General features: G+C 42.4%; 1 protein-coding gene across 5 annotated transcripts in view; it reads left to right on the forward strand.

The window, feature by feature from the left end:
• pde4ca (phosphodiesterase 4C, cAMP-specific a) overlaps positions 1 to 16,270 on the forward strand; it is a 62,013-nt gene extending 45,743 nt beyond the window's left edge. For 3 of the 5 annotated variants that reach the window (XM_054767710.1, XM_054767712.1, XM_054767713.1), the window contains 15 exons: positions 4,228 to 4,419; positions 4,792 to 4,836; positions 6,183 to 6,219; positions 6,512 to 6,585; positions 6,680 to 6,732; positions 6,879 to 6,991; positions 11,504 to 11,597; positions 11,739 to 11,908; positions 11,990 to 12,088; positions 12,196 to 12,360; positions 12,444 to 12,543; positions 12,627 to 12,781; positions 12,864 to 12,986; positions 13,061 to 13,243; positions 13,324 to 16,270. In XM_054767710.1, coding sequence (XP_054623685.1) covers positions 4,228 to 4,419; positions 4,792 to 4,836; positions 6,183 to 6,219; positions 6,512 to 6,585; positions 6,680 to 6,732; positions 6,879 to 6,991; positions 11,504 to 11,597; positions 11,739 to 11,908; positions 11,990 to 12,088; positions 12,196 to 12,360; positions 12,444 to 12,543; positions 12,627 to 12,781; positions 12,864 to 12,986; positions 13,061 to 13,243; positions 13,324 to 13,824 — 2,104 coding nt within the window. In that variant the 3' untranslated portion in view covers positions 13,825 to 16,270. The other 2 variants (XM_054767711.1, XM_054767714.1) reach the window with 2 other exon arrangements.
• The last annotated feature ends 327 nt before the right edge of the window (positions 16,271 to 16,597 follow it).

Genomic DNA, 16,597 nt, shown 5'->3' on the forward strand with positions numbered 1-16,597 from the left:
AGCGTAACCTGTTTGTCATTAGTAGTCAGCGCTGGAGCCACATTACACGCAAAGAGGAAAACCGATAAATATATATAAATAAAAAACATATAAATACAGTATATTAAATAATATATAATTTAAAAAACGGTTTGAAAATGATCCGATATCTCATACCAATATTGGTCGGCCGATATAATCGGACATCCCTAACAGAAAGACAACATTTTGAGAGGTACACTGCTTTCTCCATTTATTATTGTAGTCTCTTAAATCATATGGTACTGAGCAGCCAGGACAGAAATGTGTGTTCAACTGTCATCATCACATTTTTTCTCTTTTCAGTTCTTGCTACCCTTCTGTGATGGAACCTCAAAAAAGCCAAAGCAAAGCAGACTTGTGAAGCTGAGGTGTTGCATGATGGCAGTTTGACCTCTGAGGTTTTGGGACTATAAAGCTGTATTGTACTTGGAAATTTTGAAAATCCTAGAGCAGGGCTTTTTAACATTATTCATCCCATTCACACGTCATTTCATTACCCCAGTATTTTAAGTAGAATGAACATTGTCTAGTAGATGTTCATAAGCCAAAACACAGCACACAAATGAACGCACTTGGCCAACAAAAGAGCGTCATATTTACAGCAGATATACCTCATTTTGAAATACCATTACCTGGTGTGGCTGTGCAAGAGTACGTTAGTAAACCTCACTCCCTCGGCCTCCCTCGCTGAATGCTGAGTTGACAGTCTGGGCTTTTGGCCCAACGTTCAGCGCTCTCGCCTCCTATTCTGAATGTCCTGTGTTTGAGCCCAGTGCGGGGTTGACTGAAACAGGCGAGTTACACGAGTATCCGAATCGAGGGGATGTAAGGCATGAACATTCTGATGTTTTACGAGGGAAAGGCTTCTTGAGACGTCATCTGTACTTCTGTGAAGAAGGTGTCGGACGTTTCGCTCCTCATCTGAAGAGCTTTGTCAGCGAACTAAAAGGTCCTGGTAGCCTAGGCCTTAAATACAGTACGAGTGGGTGGAATTGGTGTGCCAACACCCTCCTCCTATTGGTTCCTTATACTAAGACTGGGAGGAGTTGTGGTCTAATCCTCTCCTCCCATTAGCACCTCCGATCAAAGGGAAGTGTAGCTCCTTGTAGTTGGGTATGAACGACTCTGATACTGGCTCGTTAGCATCTATTGTTCTGGCTCGGCCCTGGCTCCACCTCATTTGCAAGACTAAGAGCTGTGGGTTTTGGTCTCAGTAACCTGCTGAACACAGGGTCCAAATTAAACCTCAAACCACCATTCCGATTCAATGATGGGTTCTGTTGTTTGACAAAAATAGCTTCCTTTACTCCTCTTTCAAACCATCTGTTTTCTTTGGCCAAAATCTTTACCTCGCTGTCCTCAAAAGAGTGATTGGTAGCTTTAAGGTGTAGATGTACTGCTGATTGAGGACCACTAGAATTGTCCCTGTGATGTTGATAAAGCCTTTTTTGGAGCATTTGCTTAGTTTCCCCAATGTAGTGCTCTTTGCATTCCTCATCTTCACAGTGGATGGAATAGACCACATTGCTCTGTTTTTGGTTTGGAGCCTTGTCTTTAGGATGCACTAATTTTTGTCTCAGGGTATTTACTGGTGTTCAGCAGGTTACTGAGACCAAAACCCACAGCTTTTAGTCATGCAAATGAGGTGAAGCCAGGGCCGAGCCAGAACAATAGATGCTAACGAGCCAGTATCAGAGTCGTTCATACCCAACTACAGGGAGCTACACTTCCCTTTGATCGGAGGTGCTAATGGGAGGAGAGGATTAGACCACAACTCCTCCCAGTCTTAGTATAAGGAACCAATAGGAGGAGGGTGTTGGCACACCAATTCCACCCACTCGTACTGTATTTAAGGCCTAGGCTACCAGGACTTGTTAGTTCGCTGACAAAGCTCTTCAGATGAGGAGCGAAACGTCCGACACCTTCTTCACAGAAGTACAGATGACGTCTCAAGAAGCGTTTCCCTCGATGGACAACTCCTGTACGACTGAGAGCCTACACAGACACATTCTGATGTTTTGTCTTAAAATGCCTCCGTAGGTTATATTCCTCTGAAACGGTGTAGACTTTGTTACAAAGTAAACACATTGGCTTTCCCACTTCCCACTTTACTTTACATGTAATCCAGCCGCTTTTAAAAGTCCCATTTTCAATGTCTACTTTTTGTTATTTAGAGTCGATGGCGGCATATTTGTTTGAATGACAGTTGTCTTCTTCTACTGCTTCTTCATTGAGATGCGTACAACTCGCTGTTACCCCTGCACAGTGGTGGAAGCACTGCATAAATGATAACATCTCTAGTTTCAAGTCATGGTTTCATGATTTGGGTGATGTTTGGTGGGTCAAATTAAAACCTTGTGGCCCAATGGCCACGAGTTGAATAGCCCTGGCCTAGAGGTTCCACAAGACAGCCAGTTCAACAGCGCCATGTTTTGCCTCCAGCTTTCAGCACCTTCTCATTGTCTTCAGGCTCATTTTGTTGTTTTGTTTGCCTCCACATTGTCGCACCAGCTTTAACTGTAACGACAATTTTAGTGCGCCGACAACACTTTCCCACATGTCACAATGTCACACCCTCTGCAGGGTATAATTTGGGGCTTTTATTGTGGTGATCATAATGGTTTTGCTTCCTTCTGCACTGCGGGTTTCCTGTTTTACAGATAAAAGTTACTTGAGCGTGATGAAAGCTTATGATAGTTTAAATTGGGGCGATTGTGTTTTATATTTGTTTTTGTGGCCCATTGTCCGTGGAATTTTTTCCACTGTCCACATAAGTGAAAACTCAGATCTCCATACTGTTTTGGTACCATTTTAGCCAGTGAACACAATGACAACACAACTGAACACAAAATGCAGTTTTTAAATGAAACTTTTTATTCATTAAAACATAACATAACTCATATTAATTGAGATCTATCAGTCTGGAAAAGTTGTAAAGCCATTTCTAAAGCTTCGGGACTCCAGCCAACCACAGTGAGAGCCATTATCCACAAATGGCCAAAACATGGAACAGTGGTGAACCTTCCCAGGAGTGGCCAGCCAACCAAAATGACCCCAAGAGCACAGCGATGACTCATCCAAGAGGTCACAAAAGACCCCACAACAACATCCAAAGAACTGCAGGCCTCACTTGCCTCAGTTAAGGTCAGTGTTCATGACTCCACCATAAGAAAGACACTGGGAAAAAAACGGCCCGCACGGCAGAGTTCCAAGATAATTTTTGCCAGAAAACATCTAAATGATCCCCAAGACCTTTGGGAAAATACTATGTGGTCTGAGGAGACAAAAGTTTAACTTTTTGGAAGGTTTGTGTCCCATTACATCTGGCGTAAAAGTAATGCCGCATTTCAGAAAAAGAACATCATCCATCCATCGATCCATTTTCTATGCTGCTTCTGCTCATTAGGGTCGCGGGAGCATGCTGGAGCCTATCCCAGCTGACACCCTGGACTCATAGCAACAGTAAAGTATGGTGGTGGTAGTGTGATGGTCTGGGGCTGTTTTGCTGCTTCAGGACCTGAAGACTTGCTGTGATAAATGCAACCATGAAGTCTGCTCTCTACCAAAAAAAAAGGAAAATGTCCGGCCATCTGTTTGTGACCTCAAGCTGAAACAATCTTGGGTTCTGCAGCAGGACAATGATCCAAAACACACCAGCAAGTCCACCTCTGAATGGCTGAAGAAAAACAAAATGAAGACTTTGCAGTGGCCGAGTCAAAGTCCTGACCTGAATCCTATGGAGATGCTGTGGTATGACCTTAAAAAGGTGCTTCATGCTGGAATCAAGCTCCAATGTGGCTGAATTACAACAATTCCGCAAACATGAGTGGGCGAAAATTCCTCCACAGCGCCGTAAGAGATCGCAAACGCTTGATTGCAGTTTCTGCTAAGGGTGGCCCAGCCAGGTAGGTATTAGGTTTAGGGGGCAATCACTTTTTCACACAGGCCCATGTAGGTTTGGAGTTTTTTTCTCCCTTAATAATAATAACTATCATTTAAAACTGCATTTTGTGTTCAGTTGTGTTGTCATTGACTAATATTTAAATTTGTTTGATGATCTGAAATATTTAAGTGTGACAAAAGTGCAAAAAAATACGAAATCAGGAAGGGAACACTTTTTCACACCACTCTATCTTATCACAAAAAAGCAACAAACACAGTGTGTGTGACGTGACTACTAAAAATGATCGTTCTTTCTATTTGCAGCTTCGACGTGGAGAATGGATTGTCAGTGGGGCGCAGTCCCCTGGACCCTCAGGCCAGCCCAGGTTCCGGTCTGGTCCTACAGGCCAACTTTCCCCATAGCCAACGGCGGGAATCTTTCCTCTACCGCTCGGACTCTGACTTTGACCTGTCCCCCAAAGGCCCTTCCAAAAACTCCTCCACTGCAACTGACCTGTAAGTACTTACAGGGTTTTTGTCAACATAATCAGGATTAGGACCACTTTGTTCTGACTTTTCATGAGCGCTATTCTTCTCTGAATACAGTATTTGCATTAAGACTGCTCGGTAAGTTTTACCTTACCACAATTCTGGCCCCACTCAGCTTTTACAGCAAATAGCCACACATGGAATTTGTCACTATCACAAAGCTCATATTTTATGTTGAACCTTATTTCCATTTCAAATAACCACAAACAATCAGGAAGAAAGTGTGACTTGTGTGTCTTTTTTTGTGGTTAGTATCTGTTATGCCTCTAAAAGATGTCAAAAATTAAACACTAAAAGCGGCAGGCCCCTTCACCGCCTCATGCCTGTCTGTTTTTAAAGGGAAGAAAGCTTGAAGCACTGGGAGGTCAACTGGTTATCATCTCGGTGAGACGAATGTGGTAGAAAATAATAATAATATCAAATCACTGATTTTGTTCCCTTAAGCCCACTTATGTCTTCCCTTCTAGTCTTCCCACCTGACAAAAGTGACTGAAACCTTACCTGAATTAAAACCTAATTCTTCTTTGACCCCTTTGGTTCCACCTAAAACACCATGTTCTGTTTCATTTGTACATGCATGAGATGTTTTAGCAAGAAAGAGCCACACTTGTTTTTGTCTTACCTGTATTCTGTCCTCCTGCTCCAACCGCCCTGTTTTGTTCCCCCACCAAACATCAACAGTGCATGAAGAATTACATTCTTTTGATAGTTATAAGACAGGGGTGTCCAAATTGCGGCCAGGTGGCCATTTGCGGCCCGGAGGGTTTTTTTTATAGGCCTGCCGCACATTCTAAAAATATAATTTAACAAGAAAACAAAAAACAAAAAATGATAATAATAACAGCAAAATGGAAAAATCAGCAGTAATGTTACAAGAATAAAGCCAAAATATTAAGAAAAAAATGTATTCTTGTGAGAAAAAAAGTCTCAATTTTACGAGAAAGAACTCGTAAAATTTTGTGGAAAAATAGTGTCATTTTAGTGTGAAATATTTGAAATATTAAAAATACAGATTAAAAAAGTAATAATATTATGAGAAACAAACAGAACAAAATAAAGTTGCAATTAAGTTGGGGAAAAAGTTATAATTTCATGGAAATAAAGTCATCATATTATGAAAAGGAAACTTCCAAAGATTAAGAAAAAATTTGAAATATTTGGAAATTTAAAAAAAAAAAAACAGCAGAAAAAATGGAAAGCAAAAGCAAAAGCTGAGGTTCCTACTAATAATAGGCGTGTACGCTGATATCACAAAGCTGAGATGCAGTTTTTTAAAAATATGGCATTTCTTAGCATATGTACATGTGTTGGTTTCAAAAATACCAAAGTGACCCTTCCATTCTTTCATTTTTCAGTATGTGGCCCTCGATGGAAAAAGTTTGGACACCCCTGTTATAAGAGCTTACTGTGCCTTTTACACCATAATTTACAGATATTCTCAGGATTTTTTTTACAAATCATTAGGTACACGTGCCTCGTCTAATGTGGTCTCATACCAGTACATAAAGTATTAATTTACTGCATTTGTTATCGTGGCTGTAGTGTGCAACGGTGTACCACTACACTGCATCACACTGGAGCTGTAATATTTGAGTTGAATGTAAGCAGGTGTACCTAATGTGACAGACGTGTGTGCTGCCGAGCATTCAAAATAAATGTATTTATTGGGTGTCATTCATTTCATCACTGACCAAATGTCTCCTGTTTTGCTTGTGTGTGCTCACATGCAGACATACAGAAGACATGATTGTCACACCATTTGCACAGGTGAGTCCTATGAACACTAAAGACTTTACAATGACATACTCTTGTACAGTAAGCTAAAGACAAATATATATATAATGCGACACTGAGTATACAGAGGACTTTCTGAGTGCTGAGTCAGTGCTACAGATGGAGTGACAGGCATGACATTGTTATGTCATCAAATCAGCACAGAGGGAGAGTAGTGCCTCCACTAGTGTAGGTGGATGCCTGCCACTGTGTGTTCATTGAGCAAACGAGAACTACAAAGATGTGGTTCAACCGGAGGTGAACTGGTCTCTTTTTCACCTCGTAGGTCCTCGCCAGCCTGAGGACAGTCCGGAGTAACTTTGCGGTCATCACCGGCCAGCAAGATCGGCCAGCCAGCAAGTAGGTGTTTTTGGGAAATGTTTGCACAAGCTCGCAAGTGACAATGACATCTAATCAAGTTATAGTCAAGTAAATGGATGGTCTGGGTCCACAGGACACGATCCACTAGCAGCAACCCACCATCCATGTGCAAGACCAGTCTCGCAGGTCAGTGATTTGCACTTACATCTGCATTACCAAATATTTGAGAGTATAATATAATATTACAGGATGACTAGTTAAGGTTATGATGATTTTTTTTAAATATGGATGCTTTTGGAGAGTTAACTCCTCCTTCTTTTGGTCTGGCACAGAGGAGCCTCACCAGCAGCTGGCCATCGAGACTCTGGATGAGCTAGACTGGTGCCTGGAACAACTGGAGACCCTGAAAACCCGACACTCTGTCAGTGAGATGGCCTCCAACAAGGTACTTTCACTAGTAGCACATCTCAGTGCATCTTTGCATTCAGGCAACTACAGTCAGTCAGTCAATCACTTTGCGTTGGAATTTTGCGGATTCACTCTATCAGGGTTTTTATATAATATATTAATTAACAAATCATGCTGTTTTGTGGTTGAATACGGCTTATTATTTGTAAAAAATAAAGTGCTACAATACAAACATGAGGCATTCAGAAGACACATTCAAAGATGCTGTGAATGATATGTAGTACTCTACACTGGTCACTAGGTGTCGGTAATGGTACTGTAATGTTCGGTGAGACGCACAAATACCAGACTTGATTGCTGGACCAGCAGACTTTTATTGCAGGTTTGAATTATCTCCCACAACAGGTGTAATAATCCAGAATAAAAACACTTAATAAAGACACTCGCTCCTCTTGATGCAATAACCCACACCAAGCTAAAACTCAATTTTGAACCCCTGTCGTCATTTCCTGTCCACACGCCACTCAGCTCCCTTAGGGAACCCATTTATAGCAACACACATGACCATAAGACTTATTTATGTCTTAAATTACTTATTTACTCTTGTTATGTCTACTATATTGGGTAATACAGATAGAAAGGTGACTATAGGGGTGCTATTTCATGTCTCGACAGCTCTAATAATGTTTAAAACCCAGCTCTAACTATGAAAATGTTTGATTTATAAATAATGAATCATACTTTGCTGAAATTCATTTATCACGGTCGGGTCTGGAACCAATCAACCATGATGAACAAGGGATTACTGTACTCTATAAGGTGATCAATTCAAGGTATACACAATGGGTTTACATTGAGTGTTTTGAGGCGTATTTCTTTCAATAAAATTGCATCAGCTTGTGGATTTGCGAATGCGTTACCAATGTTTTAAGTGTCGTTTATAACTTTACCTCCAAAAAGCACAAATTTGAACGAGGATTTTTTCCCATAAATTATGATAGAAGTTGCAGGGTTTTTTTTTTAATTAAAGTAATTTTCAATACATTCTTTCTTCTTAGAGTGTGTCTTTAGGCTTTGTGTATGTGAACGCATCTCTTAAACAACAGTTACCTACAATGTGTTCCATCTGCTGGCATTTTTATACATGTGACCAATTCCCAAAAATGCGCGCATAGTTTGCAAAACAAACACTACCAAAGGTTCCCTTATTGTCCGCTGTCTGCTCTGTCGCCCACAAGTTGCAGACATTTTCCGTGTATGACGTAGTTTTCGCCCGCTTTCATTGAGAACCTTGGGGAACTGTTGCGCGCGGTCAAAAGCGGTGATTTTTGTTGGTAAATGAGAGACGATGAGAGGCTATCATCACACGTCCACATCTCTATCACTGTAAATGAGGAAGTAAGGACACGGCGGGCGATGCACGGTCACACTTGATTGCTTAGACAGTTGACGTGTGCGTTTGTGTGCGACCCAGGGCAAAATTTGACTGGCAAAAATAAGGGAGGATTGGCCAAAATGTGTGGGGAGGTTGCGGGGATTGGACAAACGGTTTGGGCAAGGCCCATTTCTGTTCCCAAGTGCACAAAGCAAGGTCCAAAAAAGGCATGCACGACAAACATCTTTAGTTGGAAGTCGAGCAGGGATGGAGAGTCAGCAGGCCTACGTCAGTGACCTCTGACCTCACACATATTCTAATAGACAGTTGGACAGAAATTCCCACAGACACACTCTAACATCTTGTAGAAAGTCTTTCTTGAAGAGTAGAAGGTCTTTCAGCTGCAAAGGAAGGACCAATTATACTGTAGTTTCTTCCATTTTCACTTTCTTTAGGTCTGGGGTGTTCATACTTTTTCCACCAAGGGCCACATACAGAAAAATCAAACGGTGCAGGGGCCATTTAGATATTTTTACTTTTTAAAGAGGCTAAAACCAATCCAACATGCATATGCTAAGACATTCTGTAGAGATTTAAAGAAAAAACAGCCTACATCTCAGTGTTGTGTCATAGGCGACAAAGCGTATTGTTATTAGTAGTGTTATGATCAACATTTCAGCTCCTTCTTTTTGCTTGTTTTTTCAGTTTTTTGCTGCTGTTTTTTTTGTTTTCTTGTTTAATTATATTTTTAGAATGTGCCACGGGCCAATGAATAGATTTAGGCGTATCACATGGTCAAATACTTTAGTCTTTATAATGTAGAATCCTATTCCCTGTATATACCTGAATTTTGTCATGAGGATTCCTGCGTCAGTCACTGATGCGTAAGTGTTGGTCCAACTTTATGTGATATGAACAAACGTAAAAATCAATTCCTGAGTCTGCAGCTTTATCAGGACTTACAGTTAATGGGTTCTTCCTTGACCCGAGGAATGGGTTCCACCACAGTCGTGTCACTTAACTGTGATGGCTGCTACAGCTACTAAGTGAAAATGGTCCTTATTTAAACTAATGAATATTTTTTCCCCCTATGATTATTTGATGGCCAATTACCTATGATTTGTTGTGTGAGGTCAGCCTTAAATGTGTAAATAAAGCCAAAAGAGCATCCATCAGCGCCCATGGAACTATGAATTAAGGCTACCAACCAGTGAGGAGAGTCTTCCTCCATGAATGAGCGGGAGGGTTTCATGCATGCAAGTAGAGACAAGACACACCCTTCCCCCCACTCGTGCAGAAGAATGTGAATGAGGAAGCAGGGGCTGAAACGGCATCCCCTCCATCCATCCTTCCCTCTTGTTCTCCCACCTCCTCCCTTTTCTCTCTCAGATTGGAGCCCATCACTTGCGTTATTCCACAATTAGACCGCCCACTCATACACGTGCTCTTTATACTATCACGCACCCCAGTGCATACATTGCTACATACTGTACAATGTCTGCGCTGATACATATAGTGTACTGCTGTGCACGCTCACGTGGCACTGTCCCGGGTTTCGCGGCAGGGATCCCCGCCTCCTCTTCAGCCCCTATATTGCTGCAGATCAGTCAATGAGCAGCCTCAGTCAGTGGGGAAAAATGATCTATGCTGACACTTGACAACGAAGAGCTTGAGAAGGGCGGGCACATGGTAGGCCTGAGCGAGCATTGTTTCTGCATCACTGACAACTTCATCAAACGATTTCATGAACGGAATGACCCCTAAAATAATTTTGAGGATGACTGAGACCTCTGTTCATGTGATAAAGTCTGTGCATTTTTTCCATGTTCACTGATGAATTGATAGATTTAGAGTAAATGTGCTAAAATATGTATCAGGTTGTCATTGTTGCACTTATTCCACAATGGAAACATCAGCTTCTACACAAAATGTGTTTTACACATTGGCGTGCACTTTTCATGATGCGTAGTCAGCCACTTCTAAGTATATACTTTCCAGTAGATGATGATCATTGTCCCACATCATTGCGGTACGTGATGTACTGATTTTATTTTTGGCTTCATGAATGACCCCCCCCTCCGGTCCCCACCTCATCTGTTTCAACGTTTTTCTTCATAGCTTCTTCAAACTTGGTGCACATGGTGCATCTCACAACCTCCAGCACCAACACGCTCAGCCCCTCCCACTTTGTGTATAGTTTGGCCAATGAGAGCGCTCCGGCTCTCCCAGCCGCTGCTGCAGCACTCGCTACATTGGCCGCTATTCTTAGACATTTTTGGAGGGAGGCGTGGATTAGAGTACCTCGTTCTCCCAGTGTTTACACACACATGAGAGCAGGCAGTAACAGTGAATGAGGGAAGGAAGGTGTTCGGATTCTCTGCCCTGCATCCTCCCATCCCACCGCATTCCCACACTTGTGCTTGGAGCTCTGCTCTTCTTCCGTGGACCTCTGAAGTGTTCCGCCTGTACTACTTCGAGGCTTTCCCAGCACTTTACCAGTGGACTCCCCGCTTGCAGTAGCTTCTGCTCAGGCAAGCAGCACAGAAGCACAGACGGTGGCAGAGGATGACCACAAAGCTCAGCTCTCACATTCCATTTTATTCTTGCGCCCATGCTTGATTTTGTGCTGCAATGCCAGAAGTGAATCTTTTCATCTCAGTGTCGTGGATGTTCATTCAGGTAAGGAGTGCTTGGCTGATGAATGGCTTTGGGAGTGGGTGGGGTGATGCTCGAGGCTCACATGTTGCTCCTTTTGTGAATAAAGAAGAAGGAATGTTGAAGACTGTGAAAAATACTTCGCATTTTTTCATGTGCAGCCGGCATCATTTAACGCAGTGTTATATGGGCTCCAATGTAAATGCATATAGGTGATGTGTAGACATGTACAGACACACTGTAGATGTTGCTTACAAAGGTTGTCTGCCAGCGTTGTGCCTTTGAGCATAGTGAAGTTGTAAATGGACAGCTGAGGCACCACACACTGTAGTGGTGCCACAGGTGCATCTCCACTTGCAGTATTTCTACACACACCGACTTACCATCCCAAAGGCTTGTCATCACAATGTGTTCTTAGAAACAGCGGAAACAGGCCGATGGCCTGATTTGTTGTCATTGTATTTCAATCCAATTCATGCATGTTTATGTGTGTGTGTGTGTGTGTGTGTGTGCCTGTAGTTCAAAAGGATGCTGAACCGAGAGCTCACCCAGCTGTCAGAAACCAGCCGCTCGGGGAACCAGGTCTCTGAGTTCATCTCCAGTACCTTCCTCGGTAATTTACCTCTGCTTTGCATACTTTTTTACTTCCCTGAATATGATAAGCATTATTGCTAACAAAAAAGTAATTGTCGCTAAACTGCACGCAAGTGATGGCTTTTTCATGACCGAACATTTGTCTGTGTCCACCTGACAGAGAAGCCACATGACATGGACATCATGGCTCCCCCCACCAAGGAGGAGAAGAAGAAGCGACCCATGTCCCAGATCAGCGGTGTGAAGAAGGCCACGCACAGCCCCAGCCTTGCACCCTCCACCATCCCTCGCTTTGGGGTCAACACCAGCAAGGAAGGTCTCCTTGCCAAGGTACCGGGATTGATGTAATACTACAACTTTGTAGTATTTATATCGTTTTTGATGCTACATCTCTTTTGTTGGTGTTTGCAGGAATTAGAGGACATTAACAGATGGGGGATAGACATCTTTAAGATCTCAGAGTATTCTGGACATCGTCCACTCACGGTCACCATGTACACCGTCTTCCAGGTAGCGTACTTCAAAAATAGTTTGTGTCAAGTGAAAAAGTGTATGTGAATTCATGAATGAAAGCGGAAACACACTCTCATGTCCTGGTGTCTCATCTGCTGCTGCAGGAACGCGACCTTCTCAAGTCCTTCAAGATTCCGACAGACACTTTCATCACGTTCATGATGACTTTGGAGGATCACTACCACGCGGACGTGGCGTATCACAACAACATCCACGCCGCCGACGTTGTCCAGTCCACGCACGTGCTGCTTTCCACGCCTGCGCTAGAGGTACGAAGATACTCTTGACAGATGATGAGTGCATACCTGTGTATACAGTATATACTGATGGTCTTCTTCGTGTGTTGTTAAAGGCTGTGTTCACTGATTTGGAGATCCTCGCTGCTCTGTTTGCCAGTGCCATCCATGATGTGGATCATCCTGGAGTTTCCAATCAGTTTCTTATTAACACCAGTGAGTTTGTGTTGTTTGTGTGATCGCTGAGTGTATTCAGCAATGTGAGCTCACTCCGCATCGTCCAACTTTTTACCCTCAAGATTCCGAGCTGGCGTTGATGTACAATGACTCATCCGTGTTGGAGAATCACCACTTGGCAGTTGGCTTCAAGCTTCTGCAGGAGGACAACTGTGACATCTTTCAGAACCTCAGCAAGAAACAGAGACATTCACTGCGCAAAATGGTCATCGACATGGTAGGTTACCATTTTATTTTGTCTTTCTTAGCATCTGAATCATATTTGAATGATGCATTTGAGGTGATTGTTGTGGTTACAGGTGTTGGCCACTGATATGTCCAAACACATGAACTTGCTGGCAGACCTAAAAACCATGGTGGAGACCAAGAAGGTTACCAGTTTAGGAGTTCTGCTGCTGGACAATTACTCAGACCGCATACAGGTAGGAACAGTTCATTATTAAATTCAGGACTTTGTGCCATTGAGGTTTTTAACGCATATTTTCTGTCACTGCAGGTCCTTCAGAACATGGTGCACTGTGCTGACCTGAGTAACCCCACCAAGCCGCTGGAGTTGTACCGACAGTGGACTGACAGGATCATGGTGGAGTTTTTCACCCAAGGGGACAGGGAGCGAGACAAGGGCATGGAGATCAGCCCCATGTGTGACAAACACAACGCCTCCATTGAGAAGAGCCAGGTAAAGCCCACACCTGTCAATCAAACTAGTGTGCTGAAAGCAATATGAACCCCACCCCCTCATATGATGTTCTCTTTCAGGTGGGTTTCATTGATTATATCGTTCATCCTCTGTGGGAGACGTGGGCAGACCTTGTTCACCCTGATGCACAAGAGATCCTTGACACGCTGGAGGACAACAGAGAGTGGTACCAGAGCATGATCCCCCACAGTCCTTCACCCAACCCCGAAGAACCGCAGGAAGGAGGTCTTACTGGTGAAGCTTCTGGCTTTTGCGTTGGCGGCAGCACCGTATCTGCCGACAAGTTCCAGTTTGAGCTGACCTTGGAGGAGGAAGGAGAGTCTGATACCGAGAGCCCGCTCGAGGAAGAGGAGGGCTGCGGCGGTTACAGAGGGACTGAAGTGTGCAGAACTGATTCTGGTGGTGGATTTGATGCTACCCCTGCTCACCTACTTCCCACAACGATCACTACTGATGCAACAAGGACGTTTTCTGCACACTCTGATAAAGACACGGCAGCACCAAGAGGGACAGACCCGGAAGCGCTGTCTGGGGTGTCAGACATCAGGCTCGACACATAGCACCCATCCCGAGTTCCTTTAGCCATTTCTTTTGTGTTTATTTTTCATCTTGATTTCAGTGCCTCCTCCTCTATGACTCCCCCTCTCCCACTCCACACCACTTTCACCTTTGTTTCCACAGACAGGGTGCCAGCGGCACCTCGGGATGAGGGGCACGTTACAGTTGTGAGGTGCTGTGAAGGAGGCCTGCAGTTGAAGCAGGTGCATGCACTAAAGAGAAGCAGATAGACTTGAGTCCAGTATAGGACTCGAATCCAGGTTTTCTGACTGGTCCTCTCTGTTGTGTCAGTCAGGCACACTGTGGATATTCCACTGAGACTGTTGTCCACCACTAATGAATTGTCTTCCTCTTTCTAGAGTTTTTATAAACTAGTTGAGGAAGTGATGAGCGATATGAAAACACAATGACGTCAGTTCGATACTTGAAGATGTTTCACCTCTCATTCAAGAGTCCTCTACAGTCTTGACTCACTAGCGAGGACACATGTTGCCAAATTCGAAATTGTTGTTTTGCCTGCCTTTTGAATCTCACTCTTTGTAATGTTGACTTTTATTTCGGGCCACAGTCAAATTCATGCAAGCAAAGCACATGCAGATCAGAGCTGTATGCACACTGTAGTGTAGGAAGCGTGACATGTAGCAGACGTCTTGAGTGACTCGCAACTAAAGCAGTTATTTTAAAAGAGGAATACAATTAGAACGAGACTCTTTCAACAATGTTACTTAAAGTTTCTATAACTGAACGCTTCAGAATGTCAGAAATGAGCCAAACAAGACAGTCAGGGACTAACATCCAAAGCAATGTGGCCTGTGCACATGGTGCCACCTAGTGTTGAAAACTAGTAGAGATTATTTGCATGGCTTGCATGGAAAATACGTTCAAAATGTGTTCAACCGCAGCCCCCACATGCAAATATCAGCTGTTTCTGCTTTGCTACTACTTCAATTATATTTGCTGTTACTTTAAGTCACTTGTCTGCATTCAATATTTTGACACCCATTTGATCGATTTGCCTTCATGTTTGAGCACTTTACAGTTTTGTTTAAGGCTGGCCCTCATTGTAATTCAGAAGGGCTTTGATTCAAACCACAAGCACATGGAGGGTGGTGACTGAAAGACTGATGGCTGCGATCATGCAAACATTAAATCGTACATTCTGTTGCTTTAAAACAACAGTGCATCCAAAAGTAGTAAGGATTGCGTTCTAGGCCTCATCTTTGTAACTGTAAAACGAAATGTGAGGCTGTTCCCATCTTGTTCATCAATATTTTGCTCTTCATCACACAAGTCAATGACAAAACAAGTGCCAGGCAAACATGACACAACCCGTACTGTAGTTTCCATTTTGCCACCGGCTACTTTCCACCAGCAAGTTGGTTGATTGTAGCACCTCGTGTGCCAACCTGACCCCAGTGTCTCTGTCCCTTTTCACCTTTTCAAACTGTAAATGATATTGTCTTAAAACGGTGATGTATTTTGTATGTGAGAGTGAATGACGAGGTGGACTTTTTTTTTTTTTTTAGATGTATCTGCTAATAAAAAAAACCAAAGCACTTTGTATAGTACATTTACAATTGTGTACCTCCATTATATTTGAACGTGTATAATGTGACCGCTGGTGGTTGAGTGGAATTCCTGGGCTACACCACTACAGCTCTTAAAGGTTGGTTGGAGGGACTGTTTTTTTTTTTTTGTCTAATGCACACTTTCTACAAGAGATGAACAGTCTGTTGTAGTTTTACCACAAATCAATCCTGTTTAATGTGTGAACAAGCTTTTATTTCTTCTTTATGCCTTATTTTCACACCTGGATTTTTCTTTGGCCGTAGATATTCTCACATGCTGGAGGAAAATGTGTGCAATGCTTTCTGTAGCCATTAACAGACCAACGCTCCAGGATGCCTTCAAAACTAAGGACTATCTCAAAGCATCTTAACCAGAACAACATGCAACAGGGTTCTGTTTATATGTTTTATCTTGTACATTTTCCTCTCATTGCTCCATGTACAGTTTATTTATTATTTCCATATTGCAAGACACAATGGAACAGTAGTCTTTAAGGTTTAGTCCTTATTTATAGTATGATTTGGCAGAATGACTTATGGGACAGGTTACTCTACTTTTTCCTTTTCCACTGTTCACATCTACAATTAACATACACAAGCCAAGTTACACATTTTCATGTTTTGTCTGTATGCAAATTAGTTGAGTGCCAGATTTCTGAAACGTTTCTCCTTTTTACCGTCTTCCTCTGTTGTCATTGCTCACTAATATTCATGACGTGATGATCTGAGGTTATGGTCCATTCAGTCAAAATTTTATAGTGGTTCAAAAAGTCATCAAAGATCATAATTTCTAAACCACAGCTTTGACAATCCAATCTGTTGTTTAACTGCGGGTGTTTGTGACCTCTTTCCAACTTGAACTGTATGCCTTGCCAATAAAAGAAAAACATTTCACTCTTTCATGTGTTCCCTGCTTTTTATATGTCAAAAATGCACTTTACAATAATTGTTTGTGAGCATGACTGTTTATTGTTAGGTACACAGAACATGAAATAATGCAAAAACCCTTTGAAATATATGCTTTTTTAAAATTAAAATAAAATTTGCATATATATATATATATATATATATATATATATATATATATATAGTAATTGATAGACATAAATACCTAAAACAATATTATTGTACAGTATTGTTTTATTCTATGTTAAAACCCCAAACTACATATTGCTATGGGAAGGGGTGGGGCTCCTCGTGCATTAGC

Source organism: Dunckerocampus dactyliophorus, chromosome 2, assembly GCF_027744805.1.
Source record: "Dunckerocampus dactyliophorus isolate RoL2022-P2 chromosome 2, RoL_Ddac_1.1, whole genome shotgun sequence".
Lineage (NCBI taxonomy): Eukaryota > Metazoa > Chordata > Actinopteri > Syngnathiformes > Syngnathidae > Dunckerocampus > Dunckerocampus dactyliophorus.